Source organism: Sporobolomyces salmoneus (genome assembly GCF_050403485.1).
Source record: "Sporobolomyces salmoneus JCM6883 DNA, S_salmoneus_JCM6883_v1_ctg7, whole genome shotgun sequence".
In the NCBI taxonomy this organism is placed as follows: domain Eukaryota; kingdom Fungi; phylum Basidiomycota; class Microbotryomycetes; order Sporidiobolales; family Sporidiobolaceae; genus Sporobolomyces; species Sporobolomyces salmoneus.
Genome location: NW_027481156.1, coordinates 316673 through 335756, shown reverse-complemented (window position 1 = coordinate 335756; position 19084 = coordinate 316673). Strand labels below are relative to the sequence as shown.

Sequence of the window (19084 nt, the reverse complement as noted above, 5' to 3'; positions counted from 1 at the left end):
CTCTCCTCTCCTTCAACTCGCTCTACGCCTATTCTAACCGTCCCTATAGTCTCGAAGGAGGATGACGTTCCCAGAGACTGTTCCTCGCTCAAAACCGGCAATTGCGCTTCACCTCTTCGCATTCCTCTCTCTCACCTGGTCTTTCGGTCAACTCTTTAAGCCTTCCCCTATACATGATTTCATGGTAGCGCAGTATGGAGGACACTGGCAGTATCTGACGATCCTATCGTGAGTCGGGACCCAATTCCTGCTTTCGAGCTTCAACTCATCGCACGTTTTCCGTTCTTCGCAGACTCGGGATCTCATGGTTGGTGTTCCTCTTCGCTCTCCTCAAGGACGTCTTCCCTTCTATCAACCTCTTCGCACGCCTCAAGACGATGACCTCGTTAATCGCGACCCCCGTCGAAGGTTTCGTCGCCTTGATGTACTGGGGTTTGATGCTCATCGATCCTTCACTCCTCATGCCTCCCGACCCTGAATTCTACCTCCCGTTCAAGCTCGACATCTCGATCCATGGATTACCTGCGGTCTACCTATGGCTCGACTTCCTCTGCTTCTCGCCGCCGTACCCGAAAGCGGCGAAACCTTTGACGCTTTCGGCTTCGGCTGTGTTGGCGTATGTTACGTGGATGGAGTATGCGGCGTCAAAGAATGGAAGATTCCCTTATCCTTTCCTAGGTAGGCACCGAGAGAGTCTCTTTATCGTCGAGCTGAGTGGAAGTACTGACGACTCGTTTTCGCTTTTGCAGACACGATGCCGAGAGTTCAGCGTTCTCTCTTTTACCTTGTACAGGTACCCGTCGTGATCGGTCAGCTATCTTTGTCTCTATCACCTCGGCGTCTTCCGAGTACGGACGAGCGCGGAAGACTAAACTGCAACTCTGTCGAGCAGGTCTCTTCAAACTTACCAATGGATTGCATCATCTCATTCGGTAAGTTCTCTAGGCCCTTGCGCGACTGAACTTGCCGGCTGAACTGACATCGTCGTCCTCTGTAGCGGTGACCCGGCTCCTCGCGAAGCTAAACACATTCAAGCGGCCGAAGCGAAAGCTTCTCGCAAAGTCAACGAGATCAAGAGTTCATAGACTGTCTTTATCCTTATACATCTCCCTGTTGCTAGACATGAAATACATAGCTGAACATCTTGCATCAAGCTCAATATCGTCGCGGCTCATTCGACGCTGTTTTCGCTGATTCGCCTCGTCTGCTCTCAATTCGCGGTCTCTAGCGATGAAACACACATATAATCTCATTAACATCTATCCTAATCTAATTTCCTAACATACCTAGCACTAGCCGGACTGCTCGTCCTCGAAGGCGTACTACTAATCTTCCTTCCTGGCGTTCCCTCTCCGCTCGGTCTTCCCATCCCAACTTGATCCGCAATCATCTTTTTCTTCTCCTCGACAACCTCTTGAACCTTATGCGCTGCTTCTTCTACGTTCTTCCCGTTCTCCCCGTTTCCATAATAAAGGAAAAACTGAAGTGCCAACACCGCATTCAATAAAGCCGCTCCCGCGAATCCAGCGATAAGGACCGGATCGTTCGTCTCCGTCATCGACGTAAATACTCTCGCTAAACAACCCGCAAGGGAATTAAAGACGAGGAAAGCCGAGAGTTGTCCGGTCGATTGGAGCCGGAAGTTAGAGATGATTTGGGGGATTTTGGACGAGAGCGAGAGGGGGATCGTGAGGGTTTGAAGAGTGGAGAGGAGGGAGTGAGGGACGAGAGAAGGGGTGGAGAGGGAATAGGCGAGGAAGGCGAAGGTCGAGGTGATGGGGATCAGTCGGGACATCGTGGGCCCGGGAGTGTAGGATGTGATGAGTGCGATGAGAATAGCCTATAGAGAGAGGTATTGGAGTGAGCTACGGGTAGTGAGAGAGAGGAAAGGAGGAGTTTTACATTTTGAGCGAGTAAGAAAACCATCTCTCCATAAGTTGACAACGGGAACCCATTCCTGACGTTATAGGCTACAGTGATTGCCGTTGCAGCCGTATCAAGGAGATAGCTCGACAAGGACAGGCCTCTCGCGGATTTCGCAGAGAGAACGGTCAAGATTTGAGGAACTTTAACGACGGCTCCTCCTGCGATGATTCCGACGCCGAGGAGCTTCGAGAGGGCGAGCTTGAGACATTCGGTAGAGTGTAGGTCGGTGTTGTAGACGAGAGTGGTGTAACATTCCTGAGAGATTGCGAAAGAACGGAGGTCACGAAAGGTTGGTCAGCATGGTCTCCATCGCTCTCCCATGGGCTCCACTAGGTCTTTGAAGGCTCTATCGGCGAGTGGAAGGAATGCTCACCTTTCCCAAGAGGGCCTCGAGAGGATCTCTGACAAAAGTTGGGAGATTTCGAGTGATCGGTTGAAGTTTGTCCATTCTCGAATCGACGACTGGAGAGCTGGCGGTGAGGCGTTCTGTGTACTATCGAAGCTGGCTGAATCCGAACGAGTGAGAGGTGAGAAGGGAAGTGATGACGGCACGTGTTTTTCGTATCTCTTTCTCCTTTCCCTCATCTCCAACTCGCCCTTACGCCTCGGCAACACACTTACATCAAGGGCAGATCCGACCCAGAAGCAGTCGCCGCCGAACAGAGCCAGAAACGACCCCTCAAAGCTTGATCAATGTCACGATTCGTTCGACAGTCGGCGTACCGACACACCTTTGGAACTCCAGCGAAGCGGGAAGACTGCTACGATAATGTCAAGATCTCCGCCTCGGCATTCGACACGAACTTGGTCTCGGCTTCGTGTAAATACCTCGCAGTGAATTGGCAAGCGTCGGGAGGTGGAGCTTTCCTCGTTACTCCGTTGAATCAGACTGGCAAAGTTAGTTCTATCCCTCTATACCGGCGAGCGATAAGAAGATGTTGAGCTGAACTGCCTATCCCCGCTCTCTCGTTTGTTTGTGACGAACGCTTTAGCTCCCTGACTTGTTCCCCCTCTGTCGAGCTCACACTGCGCCAGTACTCGACACTCACTGGTCTCCCTTCGATGATTCCCTCGTCGCCTCGGTCGGAGAAGACGGGAAACTCGCGTTGACCAAAATCGATGATTCCCTTTTGCAAGACGCCTGGTCGGGCGACCACAAAGACCTCCCCGACTTGGAACCCATCTGGTCGACGAGCGCTCATGCGAGGAAAGCCGGTCACGTTCGATTCCACCCTTCGGCTTCAAACGTCCTCGCAACGGCTTCGACCGACGTGAAAATCTGGGATCTCGAACATCAGAAATCCGTCTACACTTCGGAAACTCACGCCGACATGGTCCAATCGATCAACTGGGACTGGTGTGGAGGAGTTTACGCGACTACTTGCAAGGACAAGAAACTTCGATTATTCGATCCGAGGAGTGGTTCAGCTCCCGTCACCGTCGCCGATTCTCATTCGGGAGTGAAAGGTGCGAGGGTTACTTGGTTGGGAAGTCACGATCGACTCGTTACGACTGGTTTCTCGAGATCGAGTGAACGTCAAGTCTTCATGTGGGATTCGAGAGATATTACGAAAGGACCGATCAAACAGATGGGGATCGATCAATCTTCGGGAATGTTGATGCCTTTCTTCAACGCCGGTAACAAGTGAGTGAAGTAAAGCTCAGCTACTCTCAGAGCGAGCGTTCTCGAGTCTGACTAACTGTTCTTGGTTTTCGCTCGCGCTCAGTATCCTCTTTGTCGCTGGAAAGGGAGACGGTAACATTCGAATGTACGAAATGAAGGATGACGAACTCTTCTACCTGTGCGTAACACGTACCTTTCAGTTCTCTTAACGACAAACTGAAAGGAAGTTTTTCGCACAGATCCGATTACACGAGCCCGAACCCTCAACGAGGTCTCTGTCTCGCTCCCGAGCGTGCCTCCGACGTCGGCTCTACTGAAATCGTCAAGGCCTATAAGGCCGCCGGAAACATCATCGAACCTATCTCTTTTGTCGTTCCTCGTAAAGTAAACACGTTTCCACTCTTCTTCGTTTCTCAACTCGTAATTGATAATCTTTCCTCTCTTAGTCTGATTCGTTCCAATCCGACCTCTTCCCCCCTGCTCCCTCTGATCAACCCGCTCTCTCCTCCTCCGAATGGTTCGGCGGTAAAACCCTCCCTCCAATCTTGATCGATATGCAAACTCGACAAACTTCAACTTCGCACGATCCTACCTACGTTACCTACACCCCTTCAATTTCGACTCCCGCTCCCAAAGCCGCTACTCCTGCGAGAGAACCTTCTCCCCCTCTTCCTCGAAGAGAACCTTCGCCTCCTCCCCAGGCTCCGGCTCCCGCTCGTCAAGCTACCCCTCCTCCTCCTCCTCGCGAGCCTACTCCTCCTCCTCCCGCACCTGCACCCGTTCCCGCAACGACGACGAATGGATCTTCGTCCTCGCACTCGGATGAATCCGAGAAATTGTCGGCGTTAAGAGAAGAGAACGCGGATTTGAAGTCGAGGTTGGCGGAGAAGGATTCGGTTATCAGAGAGTTGGAGTTGAAGTTGGAGAAGATCAAGGCGGCTTTCATGTGAGGAAACGAATCTGAGGAATTAGGGGCAAAGGGAGAAAGGGTAATGCATCGCAACGGATGGCATTCAAGTATTCTCGAGCGCGGGATCAGAGGAGGCCAAGCTTGAGTGATTGTTGGGTTGAGTAGAGAGGTAGAGGGAAGCGAGGAAGGAGCTGGAGAACGTGAATGAAGTTGGATTTTCTGTTTTTATTGTTACTTATCATTTTCCTTTCTCCTCGTATCTTGTGTTATTCTTGCTACTTCCTTTCTGTTCTCATCCCTTTCAAAATTACGTAACATATGTCTGTCTCTCTCTCTGTCTCTCCAACGATCGCTGCAACGAGAGCAATAGAGAACTCCAAAAATGTTCAGATTGCAAACTAAATTGTTAGTTCTGCTCATGTGAATGCTCCTTTCCCGAACTCGCTCAAACTCCAGCGAGCACCATCAGCTTCGAAAACAAAGTCCCACTCCCCTCTGAACCCTCTCCCTATCCCCCTCGTTCCATGTCGACGTTCATTCTCTCCAGCCCGCTCCGAGTCCGAGTGACCGCTGATACGCTGCTGCAGGACACAGTCTTTGTTCCAGACGGTTCTGAGCTGGGTTTCGGCGATCATACGAGCCTTGGACGAGAGTAGAAAGAACGAATCTCGTCAACTAAGATGAGGAAGAAGTGAAAGGATCTCAAAGGCAATGGTTTGGTTTAACTAAGTTCGGAGGCTGATGAGCTGCTGGAGGAGCGAGTTGGGTAGAGAGATCGGTTGGAATAGCGTTTGTGTCATCACGTGTTTGGAGTTTGAAGAGAAAGAGAGAGCTTACGAATTTCGCGCGCGCGAGTAAGCTCTCATCTGCGAGATTTGCGCACCAAGTCAAGGCAGGCGTGACCAGGTGAGCGTCTTACGCATTGGCGGAAGCGCTCGCTGGGACGCATATTTGAACGAGACAAACGAAAAAGAAAACTTTCAGGCTGTCGCAGATTCCTCCATCGCTCGAATCCAGCTAGGCTCACACAGGACAGAGGCCTCGGGGAAATGTATAGACGAGGAACGAGGTACATTAGACGTTACAGTACAAGAATCACGAAGGAACCCGCCCGGAGAACGAACACCGAACTAAAAAACGAAAATAACTTTTTAAGCGACTATCCCTTGTCACTCTCCTTCACCGCTTCGAGTTTATTCGAGTTCGATCTCGTCTACTGCTCCTCCGTCGTGGTTGTAGAGCGTACTCGAAGGTCTCCAGACTTGAAGCACGTTGTCCTACAAAGTCATTCACGCAAAAATGTCAGATGTCCCTCTCATCACGACAGAAAAGAAGGATAGGCTTACCTCTGCAGTAGTAGCAATCGTCCAGTCCTCGTTCATGTTCCAACTCAAATCCGTCGGTCTCGCCGTGTGTCCGCCATGAACAAACATCAATTCTGGAGGTCCATCCTCGGCGTCTTCCGGAGTTTGTTCGAGTCCAATCTTCGAAACGTCCCATAGGTTGATTCGACGATCTCCAGAGGCAGAGGCGAAGATCGTTTCGTTCATAGGAGACCAGGCGAGGGAGAGAACTTCGTCCGTGTGGGATTCGAAGGTGTGGAGTTTCAGTTTGAGGTTGCGAAGATCCCATAGTGCGACAGTCTGCACGTTTTGTATCTCCTCGATCAGCAAGTCATTCCCGTTGCTGAGAGGGAGCAAGACGTACCTTGTCAGCGGAACCAGTGATCAAGATGTTTTCGTTATGAGGGGCGAAAGCGACCGCGTTGACTTCGGCTTCATGAGCTTGTACTCGAGATGTAGGTTGAACCGATCCAGAGTTCCCTCGGGTATCCCAACTGAACGAGATTCGCAGAATTAGTCAATCGCTGTTTTGAGAGGATTCGAGCGTGAAGAATAAACTCGGGACTCACATGAGTAGTTGACGATCGTCTCCTACTGAAGCGAAAATGTTTTCATCTAGGTTATGCCATGCGACGTCCTATGATTCAGAGGATCCGGGTGGAAACACTAAAGTCAGCTGCGAGCTGAAAATTGGTGTTCCCGCCGGAAACTCACCTCGACGATCGAAGTGTGACCCTTGTACACGGTCAGCGGTTCGAGAGAAGAGTTGGTCTTTGAGTAACCGTTGATGTCCCTAGCGACGATTCGAGTACGGAAAAGTCAGTCGAACGCGAGAGAGACTTAATCATGAGGAGGAGGAGCCGGGCGGAACGCACCAATGACAGACTGTGGTGTCCTCTGAAGCACTGAGCAAGTGACCAGCTTTCGCAGACAGAGGGTTCCACGACAATCCATAACTAGATCAAAATCGAAAACTAAATCCGTCAATTCGAGCCTTTCAAATAAGATAAGAAAGTGATAGCTTACCCTTCTTTCGTATGACCTCTAAGCGTGATATCGGGTTTACAGACGTTCCCAATCGGTTGAGACGGATGTTTCGTACGATCGAACACATAAACTTCTCCCATGACGGATTTCGTCGCGATCAAATCTGCGTTTTGAGGCATGTACCTCGCTCGATTCACTTCTCCCGTGTGATTGATCGATTGGGTGATTTGAACTCGAGGTTCAGTCGCCGTGTGAGCACCAATTTCTGTGGATCACCGAGACACTCACATTTGGTCAATCGAAATGAAAACAAATGAATCGTTTCGTGACTCACCACCTCGTTCATCGTCGTATTTGTCGAGACTGAGTTCTGATTGAGGTTTCGGTAGATGAACCGTAGCGATTTGCAAGTAATTGTTGTCTTCTCCCGAAGTGTGAGTCGCTAAAATCATTCGATGAACCGTATAATCCTTGTCTGCCGGTCTACTCTCCCTCCTCATAATCTATCAGCTTCATCTCGGAACGGTGATGAGGAAGAGAGCGTACGATTCCTTGTCTGGTAGCCATTGACAAGTGAGAGAAGGCCAATCGAGCGCATGCGTGACGACCAAATCATACAGGAATGGCGAATTCTTCTTCCAAATCTTGTATTCCTATCGAATATACGTCTCTCAGTCAGCCAGAGCAACAGGAAAGGAGTTGGAGATGAGGAAGAGAGGTGAACAAACTTCGTTGATGCTCTTGTAGAGCTGCCCAGAGGCAAACGAGTCAGCTCGATAATGTAGTCGTTCAGGCAGAGATTGGAGCTCACAGTAGCAGTTTCATCAGCTTCAGTAGCCATGTTCTTCGAGAGAGAGAGACGCGTTCAAACGGGTCGAATGCAGAAAGTGCTCAAAAGGCGGGACGACTGTGCGAATCGCTCTGAAGGTAGTTGATCTAGCTCTCTTGTATGCCTTCGCGTGTCGTATAGGTCGAAAGGTTGAGTCGAAGGCGAGTTGTTCAAGGTCAAAAGCGATTCCGAAACTTCTGAAGCTCTTTCCCCCATCTCGCTCAACTCGATACTCTCCTAGACGCTCTCGGATTCTCTCTACAGCTCAAGGAGAAGCGAACGATTATGCCCCGAAGCGTGTTCCGACCTTGTATCGACTTGCATCATGGTCAAGTGAAGCAAATCGTTGGAGGAACTCTCGATACCCAAGATCTAAAGACAAACTTTGTATCTGCGTGAGTCCATCAGCCCCTCACGCTCTTCCCTTCGAAGCGACGAACGAAACTGACATCTCCCTCTGATGGTTCCGACGGATCTGGTTCCGACTTCTCTCAGCAAGCCAGCAGAGTACTACGCGAAGCTGTACAAGGATAGCAGACTCACTGGTGGGCATGTCATTAAATTAGGACCGGGGAACGATGATGCCGCGAGAAGTGCGTTGAAAGAATGGTCAAGTCAGTTTTCAATTTCCTCCAAACTTCTCCAATCTACGCTCTGTTGAGCTGACATGACGCGCTCCTTGATGACCGTAGACGGACTACACGTAGGGGGAGGTATCTCGGAAGAGAACGCACAGGAATGGATTGATGCTGGAGCGGAAAAGGTCAGTCCCGAGAGACATCACGGTTTTTTCCTTTTTCTTCCTGACACATGCTCGTGTCGGTTTAGGTCATCGTCACCTCATATCTGTTTCCTCAGGCAAAGTTCGACCTCGAACGATTACAGCGACTGGCTAAGAAAGTCGGAAAGGAGCGATTAGTTGTCGACGTGAGGTGAGCTCGGAAGCGCTCATCACTTTCGCTGAACAGCTTACTGATCACAGGTTCGTCGATAGTTGCCGACGGAGAGCAGATAAATGGGTCGTCGCTATGAACAGGTGGCAAGACTTGACTGATATGGAAGTGAATCAAGGTGAGCCTTCGATTCCCTCCGACTGTTATTGTGTGGTTCTCGTGAGCTTACGACGCGACGATCGATGAACAGAGTCGCTCGATTTGTTATCTGAGTACTGCTCGTGAGTCTCTCTCGTCCCAGAGCACGTGACATCGTTGTCGTCTGATTCGAAAATCGCATTTCTCCCATAGCGAATTCCTGATTCATGCCGCCGACGTTGAAGGCCTATGTCAAGGTATTGACGAAGAACTAGTACAAAGTGCGTCAATATTTGCTCCGCTTCATGCCTCCAGTTGAGTCCTATCACTGATCACAACTTCGCTCTTTCGCAGAACTGGGAGAATGGGTCAAAATCCCGACAACTTATGCCGGAGGAGCAAAGAGTAAGCATCAACATCTTGAGCTCTATCTGAGCTTGTCGTTGACATTGAGCGCTCGATGACCAGGTGTCGATGACTTAGCAACAGTAGACAGACTCTCGAACGGGAAAGTCGACTTAACTTACGGAAGGTGAGTACCGCCATTCCTTCTCGCACTCTGACGATGAGATGGTACTAATCTGATATCCTTGCGATCGATCCATAGCGCTCTCGACATTTTCGGTAAGTCGCAAGTCAAATTCGAAGATCTGGTAGAATACAATCAACGAGTGCTCGCGGAAGACTCAACATGATGAATAGACCAGCTATAGAAGTCACCGCGCGTTGTGTATAGGCATGTCGGTGCAAGGTATTGAAGCTTACCCGGCTGGGCTGTACAAAGCTTTCCTCTCTGACGCTGGAAACTCTGCCTCTTTCGTTTCAGCTCGCTTTGTCTCCTCCCATCATGCTTGACTCGTGATTTGCCTTGTTGGACCGTCAAGCCAGCTACATTCAACCTCAGACCTCCGCACGAACAGGACTTTTGAGTGCGACCAGAGTGAACGGAAAATGCGAGTTGCGGTGATCCAAGTTCTCGCGATGTTGTCTCGTGGACGCTAGGTAAGTCACGCGAGCATGGACAGTTGTTCGCTTCAAGCAAAAACGGAATACAGCAAGGAGAATGAAGACGAGCGAAACTTTTTGGATAGAGGGAGTGAGGGTCATATAGTTAGTGCGGAAGGAAGTTCCAGTCCAAATCAAATCGAGTGACAGGAAGTGAGGTATCGTTGAACTGCGGTAGGAGAGGCGAGTACTGATTGGGACGCGATAGATTCTTCAAAGCTTCCTCGAAGGTTGACTCGTTCGGCGACTCTCCGCGTGATCGAGAATAGAAGGGAGAACTACGATGTGGTGTGTTACCACGAGGCTCGATTGCGTGAGGTGAGCGTGTGACATCGTGGAGACTGGGAGAATGAGGAGAATTCGGAGCCGAGAGAGTGCGAACGAGGTCTCCTGTTTCGGCCTCCTCTTGGGACGGATAGTCATGGCCGTGGGTCATGTCTGAATCCTGTGGTTTGAACACGCTCGTCGCGCAATGAGAGGGAGCGCCCTCCTCGTAGGGATTGAATGTCGGAGAAGAGGGCTTTGTCGCGGGTGGATGAGGAATGGATCCGGCGCGCGGCAGTGGGTAGTGATGACGAGGGGGATCGTTGAGGGACTGAGTTGAAGCAACAGTGAGATGGGAGGACTCGAAAGCGCGGCCGGAATGGAGAGACGGGGAGTGCGGATGGCTGAGCCTCGATGTCGAACTCCCGGGTGCTGAGCGTTCACTTGCGACCGCAAATCCGGAATGAAAGGCATTTGGCGAGATGTTGTGATGCTTCAGAACCGCTGTCAAATCCGAGCCTCGACGCTTTCTCGGAAGAAATTGTTGCTTCTCGACTCCATTCGGCCGGCCGTGATTCGAAGATGGCTGCGCTGATGATGTTGTCGAATGTTTAGCCTATACATCATCACGAACCAGAGGTAGAGAGTTTAGTAGAGAGCTGAGTAGTCCGCACAAAGCGGCAACGTACGGTCGTTCGTTCCTGCGAAGTTTGGATCGCTTTCTCGACGTCGCGTTCGTCACACTTCTTGCATAGCCCAGTGATGTGAACAGTGAATCTAAGGCCGACAAAAGGGGTGAGTTCGTGTTGGACAAGTAGCGAGACAGAAGCGACACTGACTGAGAAGAGGTGAAAGTGTAGAAGTGAGAGCAATAAGGGCACTCGACAGTTCCCGGGAGTGCCAAGTGGAACCGACGGAAGTGCGCTGTGATGTTCTGTGTCAGGACCGGTAATAAGATGGATTTCAGCCCCTCGCGCCTCTGCTGATTCGGCGATACGAAGCAAACTCGCGTTGGATCGCTCTGACTTGAGAATACATGCTTTGCAGCCGTAGTCTCGTGGTCCACATCGTACATATACCTGTCTCGTAGCAAGATGAATCAGTACCGAGGACATCGGAGTCGAAGGAGTCGAGCCTCACCGGATTCAAGTTTACACGCTCGAGCAACTTGTCGAGCATCTCGTCGACTACCTCTGTGGTGAGTCTGTCTTCGAGTTTGTAGCAGTGCTTGTCGAGGATATGATAAACACACGACTTTGTAATAGCGATAGGGTCAGTCGGGAACGAGAATCCTCGAAGTAATTGAAGTGCGTGCACTCACCTCTGGCAATCCGAAACTAAGCTCCTCGCAGTCGGGAATAGGGCATTTCCAGCGAGAATCTGTAGTCGGGACAGCTTTGAACGGCGATTTCAAAGTGTTGATGTCGAGACTCGGAGGGAAGCCCTCGGCAGTCTCCAGTGCGCGATCGGGATTCTTAGGACGCTTTGGACAGTTTTGCTCCGAGTGATACGTCCACCTAAGTTAGGAGAGAGCTATTGGTCAATCACGTGGGACATGACAGGAGGGAAATGGGACGGACCCGTGCGGCGTGAAAGTCCAAAATTTGTTGCAAAGAGGGCACTCGACAGTCCCGGGAAGCGCCAGATGGAACCTGCGATAGTGAGTCTTGATATCCTATACAGAAAGCCAATCAGATAGGCGTTGATTAGTTCTGTCGAGGGAACTTTCCGACGTGAATCAGACTTACGCACGACTGCTTTGCACGATGATTGCATTCTTTACATCCGAAGCTTTTTGGGCCCCAGGAGATCCATACCTGTCTCGTATCGAGGCGAGATGAGTACCGCATCGCAGTGTTTCGAAAGGTTTGCGTCTCACCGGTTTTCGAGGCTCGAGCATTTTCTCCACGATCTCTGTGTTGGCTTTGTTGTTTTTGTCGTCAAATTTGTAGCAGTGATGTTTGATTATATGTCGCATGCAATCCTGTGAAGCAGGAAGGGAATTAGTCGGGAGTGAGCGCTGAGATCGAATGGGAGGTAGGAGGCAGACTCACATCTAACTCTCGAAAGATAAGCTTGTCGCACTCAGGGACAGGGCATTTCCAGCAGGAATGTGAAGTCTGAACAGCTTTGAACGGTGGTTCCAAAGTGGTCATGTCGAGACTTCGTGTCAGGTAGGAGAGAAAAAGAGAGATCAGAACTTCAGAAGCGAGCCGTACATTTTTTTCGAGAGAGGGACCGTGTGTCGAGACCGGAACTTCCGAGCGCAGGGTTCTCCTCGTTACTGCTTCTCGTTACTCTTTACTCCTTCGCTGTAGGAGAGGCGGCGAGGAGAGAGTCGGACTCGATAGTGGTAGCTTGAAGCGAATGATGTTCTGATTGATTGCGAGAAGTCCATCGGAGCAAGGCGTTCTTTGCTTCTTCGGAGGCACCAATGAGCTGCTCTCTTGTCTTGTGAGCTAGCTGTCGGTGAAAGCTGAGTGAGAAGAAGGAGAGAGAAAAAGGGATGTTCGTCACTCAACTCTCTCATCTCCTCCTGCATTCTCTTGGCCGCCTGTAGACCCTTGAAGTAACTACCAAACTCATCAACAACGCTTTCCCAACAACCTGGCGAACCGCTTGAAGCGTCCCTCAAGCTCAATCGACACACACTTTTGATCAAGATCTTCATCGGTCCACCTCTCCTGTTCCTCTACAGCGATCTCCGCCGAAACGTTTATCAACGAGCTATCCAAGATCAACACAGTAGGGGGCAATGCAGGTCTTGGACAGGGAGGACATCGAAGTATCTTGGGAGTAAGCGACCGAGGATGTAATCATGTCGAACTCGGACGCCCGGTGAGCAACTCTGGTCTGTCTTTTCTTCCACCCAGCTGGAGGAAGCTGATCCGCAGGCAGATACCCAGCGACCGTCGGACTCCCGATGATGTTTTCGGGGCTCGTTTCCGTCCCTTCTCCTCCCTGATATCGAGGGCAATGTCGCCTCGACCTCGATAATACCCTTTACGCCAATTATGAGCGCCTTTGTACTTGCTGCTTCGGAGCTGCTGTGATTCACGTCTTCTCGACGAATCCCGTCCAAATTTTGTTCGTTTGCCATTTCTTTCGCTTGAACGTTTCGGAGCGTCCTTCCCCCTTTCCTGCTGTCGCTTCGCTTACGAGTCGGCTCGGATGTGCGGAGAGACGGTCGATGTGTCCTAGTCCTGTTCCGGTCCACGTAAGGACCGTCGGGAGGCAAGAAGCTGTGGAACGCACAAGCATTGAGGTTTTCGCTAAACTGTTTCTTCCGCCCCCTCTCTCGCAGTCTCTCACTATCTCTCTCTCTCTTCTTCTGATTCTCTCTGTGTGCCAACTCGTCGAAATATAAGCTGTACTTTGAATCGTCTACTTGTCCCAGTCTCGTTTCTCGAGAGAGAGAGAGAGTTTTTTTGGAGGAGATTGGCATTGCACAACGTTCGATTATCGCTCGAAGTACAGCTTTCTCCTCTTCTCAGGGCGGAAAGCTGAGTCTGCTTTGTGGCTCTCGCACTGGCCGCCTCGACGAACGGAACAGTCGTACAAGCCGAATAACGTTGCGAAGCTTTCTGCAAAACTTTATGCTTTGATCAGGGCTCGCTCACCTTCATCTCGTCCTCCAACTGCTTCTGGCCTCTGCGTTGTAGCCAAACGGGAAGGAGCCGAAGTGCTCAAAAGGCTTCGTTCTCGAGCTTAAAGTTTCACGTCACGTCGCGCTTTGATCTCCCTCCGGAAAACAACGCTTTCCTTCTTTCGGCTTGTTCTTCCTTTCCCCCTTTCTCCCAGCGAAACCTCGTGACGACTCAATCCTCTCACTTCTTCCCCCTGTACTCTCTCTCGACCTTTTCAGTGAAGACGCAGCAAAGCACGAACGATGCTGAATCTTCAAGTTCTCATCACAGCAGCTCTGATCGGAACGACTCTCGTTTCGGCTATCCCGACTTCTACCCCGAACAAGCGTTTGACGTTCAAGGACCGACAATTTCAATCCAAAGTGACGAATACGACAACCTCGACTTGTAACCCATCGTTTGGAGACGAAACTCTTTACAACATTTTCGCAAGAGGGAACGGTACGTGTCTGTCCGTCTTGGACGAATTGATTGCTGATGTCGCTCTCGAGAGAGGAATGTGACAGATTCGGCAGTTTGGGAATGGGTTCCCGATTTCTATTCGGGAAATGACTCGTCTGGAGGAACCGTTTTCGTCGTAAGTCGTCTGCTCCACGGTGTTCGATGGTCTCCTTCTGACGCGACTCGTATCCCTCTCTCGCTCGAATGCGCACCATAGAGCGGCACTGACACGCCTCAAGACGGAGCGTATTATTTCTTGCCCGCAACTCTCCCTTCTTCCGCCGACAACTCGACTACCTCCGCCGGCAATTCGACATCGACGACAACAGCGTATCGACTGAACTTGGCCGATAAACCGAAAGGCCAACACTGTATCGTCGCTAAGAATGGTCGAACTTTGACGACGGGTTCCTGCGAAAACGACGATTCTATCGCAAGTCTTTCTCGCTATTCTTGTTGACTTGCATTCTCCCTCGCTCGTTGAACTGACGTCGATCGTTCTGATAGTTCATCATTTCCTGCTCGACTTGTTCTTCAGCTCCGTCGAACTGTCGAATCCGAGCGACGGTGCCGGCAATCTCGTCCGCGTACTGTACGTCGTGGCGAGCGGGAGCTGCAACGATCCCAGGAGTACCAGGATATGGAGCAGTCGGATTGAGGTCGTGCAAGGATGGAGCGAAGGGACAGGAATGGGATATCAAGGTAGCTCAGCAGCAATAGTTTTCGTCTGGGAGTTTGCGGTCCGCTGTCCCGATGATTTGCTCTTGGTGGGGGTGACGGTCGTCGCTCTCTTGCTGGTAAGGAGAGAAAGCTCGAATAGTAGAACAGGTCTTGTGTGTAAATAGATTTCATTGCTAAGAGAACGAAAGAGAATGCTACGATGCGCGGCTCCAAGCATTTCACAGATTGTCAATCTGTACATCTACAGTGCAAGGATCGAACGAATCGTCAGCACACTGGAATCGATAGTAACTTCGGTTGAATATGGACTGAGGCGATCAGTTAACGAGGTTTTCTAAGTCTCTAGAGCAGGTCGTCTTATTCGATGCCATTTGTCGATGAACATCTCTGAACCCAGTGCTTAAATAGGATCGAAATCCCTAATCTTTTCGCCAGGAAGGAGGAGGAGAGGGAGAAACGAAGGGAAACTCACGTCAACTCGCACAGGGCCCCTAGAAGTACATGGGCAGTGTGTATAGCTGGTATCTGGAAAAGAGTCGGATCTGGATCTAGCAGAGCAGGCGGAAGCGAGGCTTTGAAGAGTTTTTATCGTGTGATGAAAATTCGAGGAGGGCGAGCAGTAGTCGTAGCTGGGTCTTGGCTGAGTCAGTAGATGTTGTGACTGCTGTGTCGTAGGATTTTGGGTCTAGATGGGGGGAATTGAAGAGGGGAGTGAAGGAAGAGGAGAAGCGTCTCTCGCGGCGCAAATGCAGAGGGAGAGAAATTTCGGGCGATTGCGATCGTCATTTCTAGGCTAGCTCTGACGCTGATTGGCACACTCAAGACCTTATTGTTCGAACACTGACGCGGGACTAGCGGAACTTGACGCAGCGAAAATCTCAAAAGTCAAAGCTCGCCCTCTGGAGAGTACCGCTCACGCCGGATCTGCTCTCGAAGGGACGGATGTCGAGGACAGAAGTACGTAATGAAGGGACTCGATTGCTTCAGGGCAACGGAGAGAGGAAAAGGGTACAACGAGATTTGAGAAATTCAAACGAAACAATGAGAGAAGGGAGGAAACCGGACAACAGAACAACGAGCTTAAACCCCCATGAATGAATGAATGAGCGAGAGAGGGAGAGAGGGTATAGATGCTGGCGCGAGGCGAAAGAAAGAGGGATACTTAGAGGACGGCCTTGGGCATCTTTCGAGACGCTTGACGAACTCCCAAATCGGCCAAAACCTCCTCAGATCCTCCCAAAAGAGAGTCAAATTTGTATGTACGGTGGTACATCTCGACGAAGCCACCCACTGAGGAAGCGGTAAGAGGGTCAGTAGAGGGCTTCGGAAAGTGAAAAAAGATAAAACGAGTCAAGACTCACTGCCTCCTTGGGTAATCGCACGACCACCGAAGATTTGAACAGCTACGAGCATGTGGACGTCAGGTCAGACAAGAAGAGGAGGGGACGTGAAAGAATAGAAATACTGACCGTTGTCAGCGACTTCGGTCGCGGTACGAGTACAGAAGACCTTGAGGAGACCGATCGGACCAGCGAGGGCGTCGGCTTGTTGAGCGTAACTCATGTTGCACATTTGGTAAGCTGAGAGAGGAAGAAAAAAGAAAGAAGGAGGGAAAATTGAGCGAAGAAGTTCTTCGTTAGTTCTGTGCACTCAACCCCGACACGCGCTGAAGAGTATAACGCACTGATGTTCTCGAGATAAGCTTGAGCAGCTTCGACCTTTTGGATCATAGCCGCGAGTTTCGCACGAATGACGGCGAGTTCGATGAGGGGTTTACCGAAAGCTTTGCGTTGATGAGCCCACTTGAAGCACTCCTCGACGACCATTCGAGCTCCAGCGACAGATCCGCAGCACATGACCCAACGTTCGTGGCTATACAGGGCAAGAGGGTCAACAGGAGCAGAAATCGACAAACGAGACTGCGATGAAACTTACTTGAAGTTGGAGAGAATGACGAAGATCTAGACGAGCGAAGCGTCGCGTCAGTATCGCTGAGGAGAACTGAAGGAGAAAGAGAGAGTGGGAGAACTTACACCCTTGCCCTCTTTTCCGAGGAGGTTCTCGACGGGAACCTTGACGTTGTCGAAAGTGATATACGCAGTTCCAGCGGTGGTAGAGTCTACAGATAAGTCGGATGAGTGCGAGCGCGAGGGAATGAGATGAACAGCGAGTTTGAGCTCACAAGAGGTTTTGATTTGCTTGGTTTCGACACCTTCTCCGCGAGGAATGAGAAGCATTGAGAGACCGTTTCCAGTGTTAACACCGGTGGAGAAGTAGTCAGAGAAGTGACCGCTGTGCGAACGAAGGGGCTTTCATCAGCTTCGCACGGCCACGCGAAAGGAGCAGAATGGGCTCACTTGGTAATCCATTTCTGTTCGAGCGAGCGGAACACAAAGGTTAGACCGACGTCAGAGAGTCGTAAAGGGGGGAGACTTACCTTGGTACCGTTGACGATGTAGTGCTTTCCGTCGGGAGTCTTGACAGCGGTAGTCCTCAAACCGGCAACGTCGGATCCAGCGAAAGCCTGCTCACGAGGTAGACCTCGACATTAGCGAGCGCTCAAAGGATGGACTAGAGAGCGAAGACCGACCTCAGTGATGGCCAAAGAGATGAACTTGCGTCCGGCGAGAACTTCGGGAATGATTTCCTTCTTGAGAGCTTCCGACCCAAAGTTCATGACGGGAGGGAGCTAAAGGAGGGCGGACATCGAGTGGAGGGCGAGAAGGTTGAGAAGGGAAAGGTGCGAGAAATGGTGAGCTTTGTTGGTTCGAGCGGGAATGAGACTCGTGCATATTGAAACAGGCACTCACACCAATGACCATTCCTCCTTGCAGTCCATCAGCGTAACCTAGAGTCAAGGGGTAGAGACAGAGTCAGCAGACGCACGATGAGAACGATGTCTTCGCGAAAGAAGCAAAGAACAGTCCAAGGAAGCGCTTTCCACTTACCTCGAGCACCAGCACGAACGAGTTCTTGAGTGACAATTTGCCTGTAGGACAGAGAGCAACAAGCTCAGTATCCGAGACGGTATAGCGGGCACGTGACAGAGGATGGGGACTCACTCGTGAAAGTAGTCGAATTCTTCTCCCTTGACACCTCCGGGGAGAGTGAGGCCTTTGAGGAGCTTGCCAGGGCCGAGACGCTGTCAGAAATTAAGGTCGGTCGAGTCAGTGGCGCTCCTTCGAAAAACAACAAAGCTCGGTTGCAGGCGAGCGGAAGCGCAAAGCGATGAAACTCCGCTGCACCCACGTAAGTGGAGAGTCAACTCACCATAGCGTTCATGTTGATCTCTCCCATCTTCTGGATGAGTTGGACGGTAGGACGTTTCCCATCCTTCTCGTGCATTTGAGCATCGGGGCGGACGTGCTCATCGGTGAACTCGCGTACAGCCTTCTGGAGAGCACGATGACTGTCCTTGTAGTAGGGGGACTTGAAGCCTTCACGGATCCAGGTCGCTTCGGCGTAGGGAACGGGAGAGAGAGTTCCGGGAGTAGGGAGGAGGTAACGAGGTTTTTGTCCTTCGATCGTTCCGATGATGTAGCGACCGTACTTGTTGAGGACTTCGGCACGGTGCATTCCGAAGAAGGCTTCGGTGGCATCTACGAGGACGAGAGCGGTTTCAGCGCGTAGTTCGTGGGCGAAGAGCGAAGAAGTGAAAATCAAAGACGAGAACTCACCTTGTCCAGCTACTTGAATCAATACTCCTTCCCCACCCGGATGCATTTCACAGAACTTGGTCAAGTCGTAGACGGCAGAGTCGACGATAATCCATAGATCGTCGGCTTTGTTGTGCTGGAAATCGAAAACGAAAGTCAGATTCTCGTTTCACGTGGAAATTCGGTTCAATCTGTTCGATCCTTTCCGGCCTGCGACACCGGGAGGCGTATCCCTTACATCAGCTACCACCGATGTGCGCAGCTGGTACAGTTGTCGCTTGAGTCGAGACAACTTTGCCGCCTCGGTACCCCGCACCACTTCTCTCCCTGTCCTACCTCGCTATTGCCATCCTACGCGCTTCGGAAACCTTCCTACGGTCCTGATACCGAGTCTTGTGGATCCAGACAGCTGAAGATCGAGTTGTGGCTCACCTTGGCAACTTCATCAGTCGTGAAAGTTTTGAGGTTCTTGTTCGTCGCCGTATCGGGAACGCGGAGGTAGTTGGTCTTGGAAGGGTAAGAGATAGCCGACATGTTGCTGAGAGACGAGTCGTGCAAGGTGTGAAGCGCAAAAGAGAGGAGGCAAAGTTTGCTGATCTCGAGGTACAATCGGCTGTCAAAGTCTCCGGATGCCGACCAAATCAAAGCTCTGGCAAAGAACTCTCTCTCTCTCGCGAAGAAACGAGACTGCGAGTAGACGATTCATAGTACAGCTTATATTTCGACGAGTTGGCACACAG

At 51.0% G+C, this 19084-nt stretch overlaps 7 protein-coding genes across 7 annotated transcripts; 4 read left to right on the top strand and 3 right to left on the bottom strand.

The window, feature by feature from the left end:
* Positions 1-61: 61 nt before the first annotated feature.
* On the top strand, positions 62-1085 carry JCM6883_000936 (uncharacterized protein; the record flags this gene model as incomplete). Its single annotated transcript, XM_076629944.1, has 5 exons — positions 62-228; positions 293-678; positions 750-809; positions 893-932; positions 998-1085. The coding sequence occupies 5 exons, from the start codon at positions 62-64 to the stop codon at positions 1083-1085; spliced, it is 741 nt and encodes a 246-aa protein (XP_076490109.1).
* A 179-nt stretch (positions 1086-1264) lies between these two features.
* On the bottom strand, positions 1265-2374 carry JCM6883_000935 (uncharacterized protein; the record flags this gene model as incomplete). The annotated part of the gene is made up of 3 exons (XM_076629943.1): positions 1265-1840; positions 1903-2181; positions 2300-2374. The coding sequence occupies 3 exons, from the start codon at positions 2372-2374 to the stop codon at positions 1265-1267; spliced, it is 930 nt and encodes a 309-aa protein (XP_076490108.1).
* Positions 2375-2619: 245 nt separating this feature from the next.
* Positions 2620-4500, top strand: JCM6883_000934 (uncharacterized protein; the record flags this gene model as incomplete). Its single annotated transcript, XM_076629942.1, has 5 exons — positions 2620-2823; positions 2919-3571; positions 3654-3728; positions 3790-3934; positions 3997-4500. 5 exons carry the CDS (start codon positions 2620-2622, stop codon positions 4498-4500), a joined length of 1581 nt encoding a protein of 526 aa, XP_076490107.1.
* A 1153-nt stretch (positions 4501-5653) lies between these two features.
* On the bottom strand, positions 5654-7631 carry HAT2 (Hat2p; the record flags this gene model as incomplete). Its single annotated transcript, XM_076629941.1, has 11 exons — positions 5654-5737; positions 5807-6103; positions 6168-6297; positions 6373-6440; positions 6518-6596; positions 6679-6759; positions 6830-7055; positions 7125-7273; positions 7337-7443; positions 7519-7539; positions 7602-7631. The coding sequence occupies 11 exons, from the start codon at positions 7629-7631 to the stop codon at positions 5654-5656; spliced, it is 1272 nt and encodes a 423-aa protein (XP_076490106.1).
* Positions 7632-7904: 273 nt separating this feature from the next.
* On the top strand, positions 7905-9345 carry HIS6 (1-(5-phosphoribosyl)-5- ((5-phosphoribosylamino)methylideneamino)imidazole-4-carboxamide isomerase HIS6; the record flags this gene model as incomplete). Its single annotated transcript, XM_076629940.1, has 10 exons — positions 7905-8014; positions 8115-8233; positions 8312-8382; positions 8448-8551; positions 8614-8690; positions 8763-8793; positions 8864-8931; positions 9005-9055; positions 9119-9182; positions 9258-9345. The coding sequence occupies 10 exons, from the start codon at positions 7905-7907 to the stop codon at positions 9343-9345; spliced, it is 783 nt and encodes a 260-aa protein (XP_076490105.1).
* A 4463-nt stretch (positions 9346-13808) lies between these two features.
* JCM6883_000931 (uncharacterized protein) lies at positions 13809-14727 on the top strand (the record flags this gene model as incomplete). The annotated part of the gene is made up of 4 exons (XM_076629939.1): positions 13809-14007; positions 14073-14143; positions 14225-14440; positions 14515-14727. The coding sequence occupies 4 exons, from the start codon at positions 13809-13811 to the stop codon at positions 14725-14727; spliced, it is 699 nt and encodes a 232-aa protein (XP_076490104.1).
* Positions 14728-15850: 1123 nt separating this feature from the next.
* On the bottom strand, positions 15851-18878 carry JCM6883_000930 (uncharacterized protein; the record flags this gene model as incomplete). Its single annotated transcript, XM_076629938.1, has 16 exons — positions 15851-15978; positions 16050-16091; positions 16158-16268; positions 16373-16560; positions 16624-16649; positions 16722-16807; positions 16871-16980; positions 17046-17059; positions 17126-17212; positions 17279-17377; positions 17499-17536; positions 17637-17677; positions 17751-17830; positions 17959-18287; positions 18366-18480; positions 18777-18878. 16 exons carry the CDS (start codon positions 18876-18878, stop codon positions 15851-15853), a joined length of 1596 nt encoding a protein of 531 aa, XP_076490103.1.
* Positions 18879-19084: the final 206 nt, after the last annotated feature.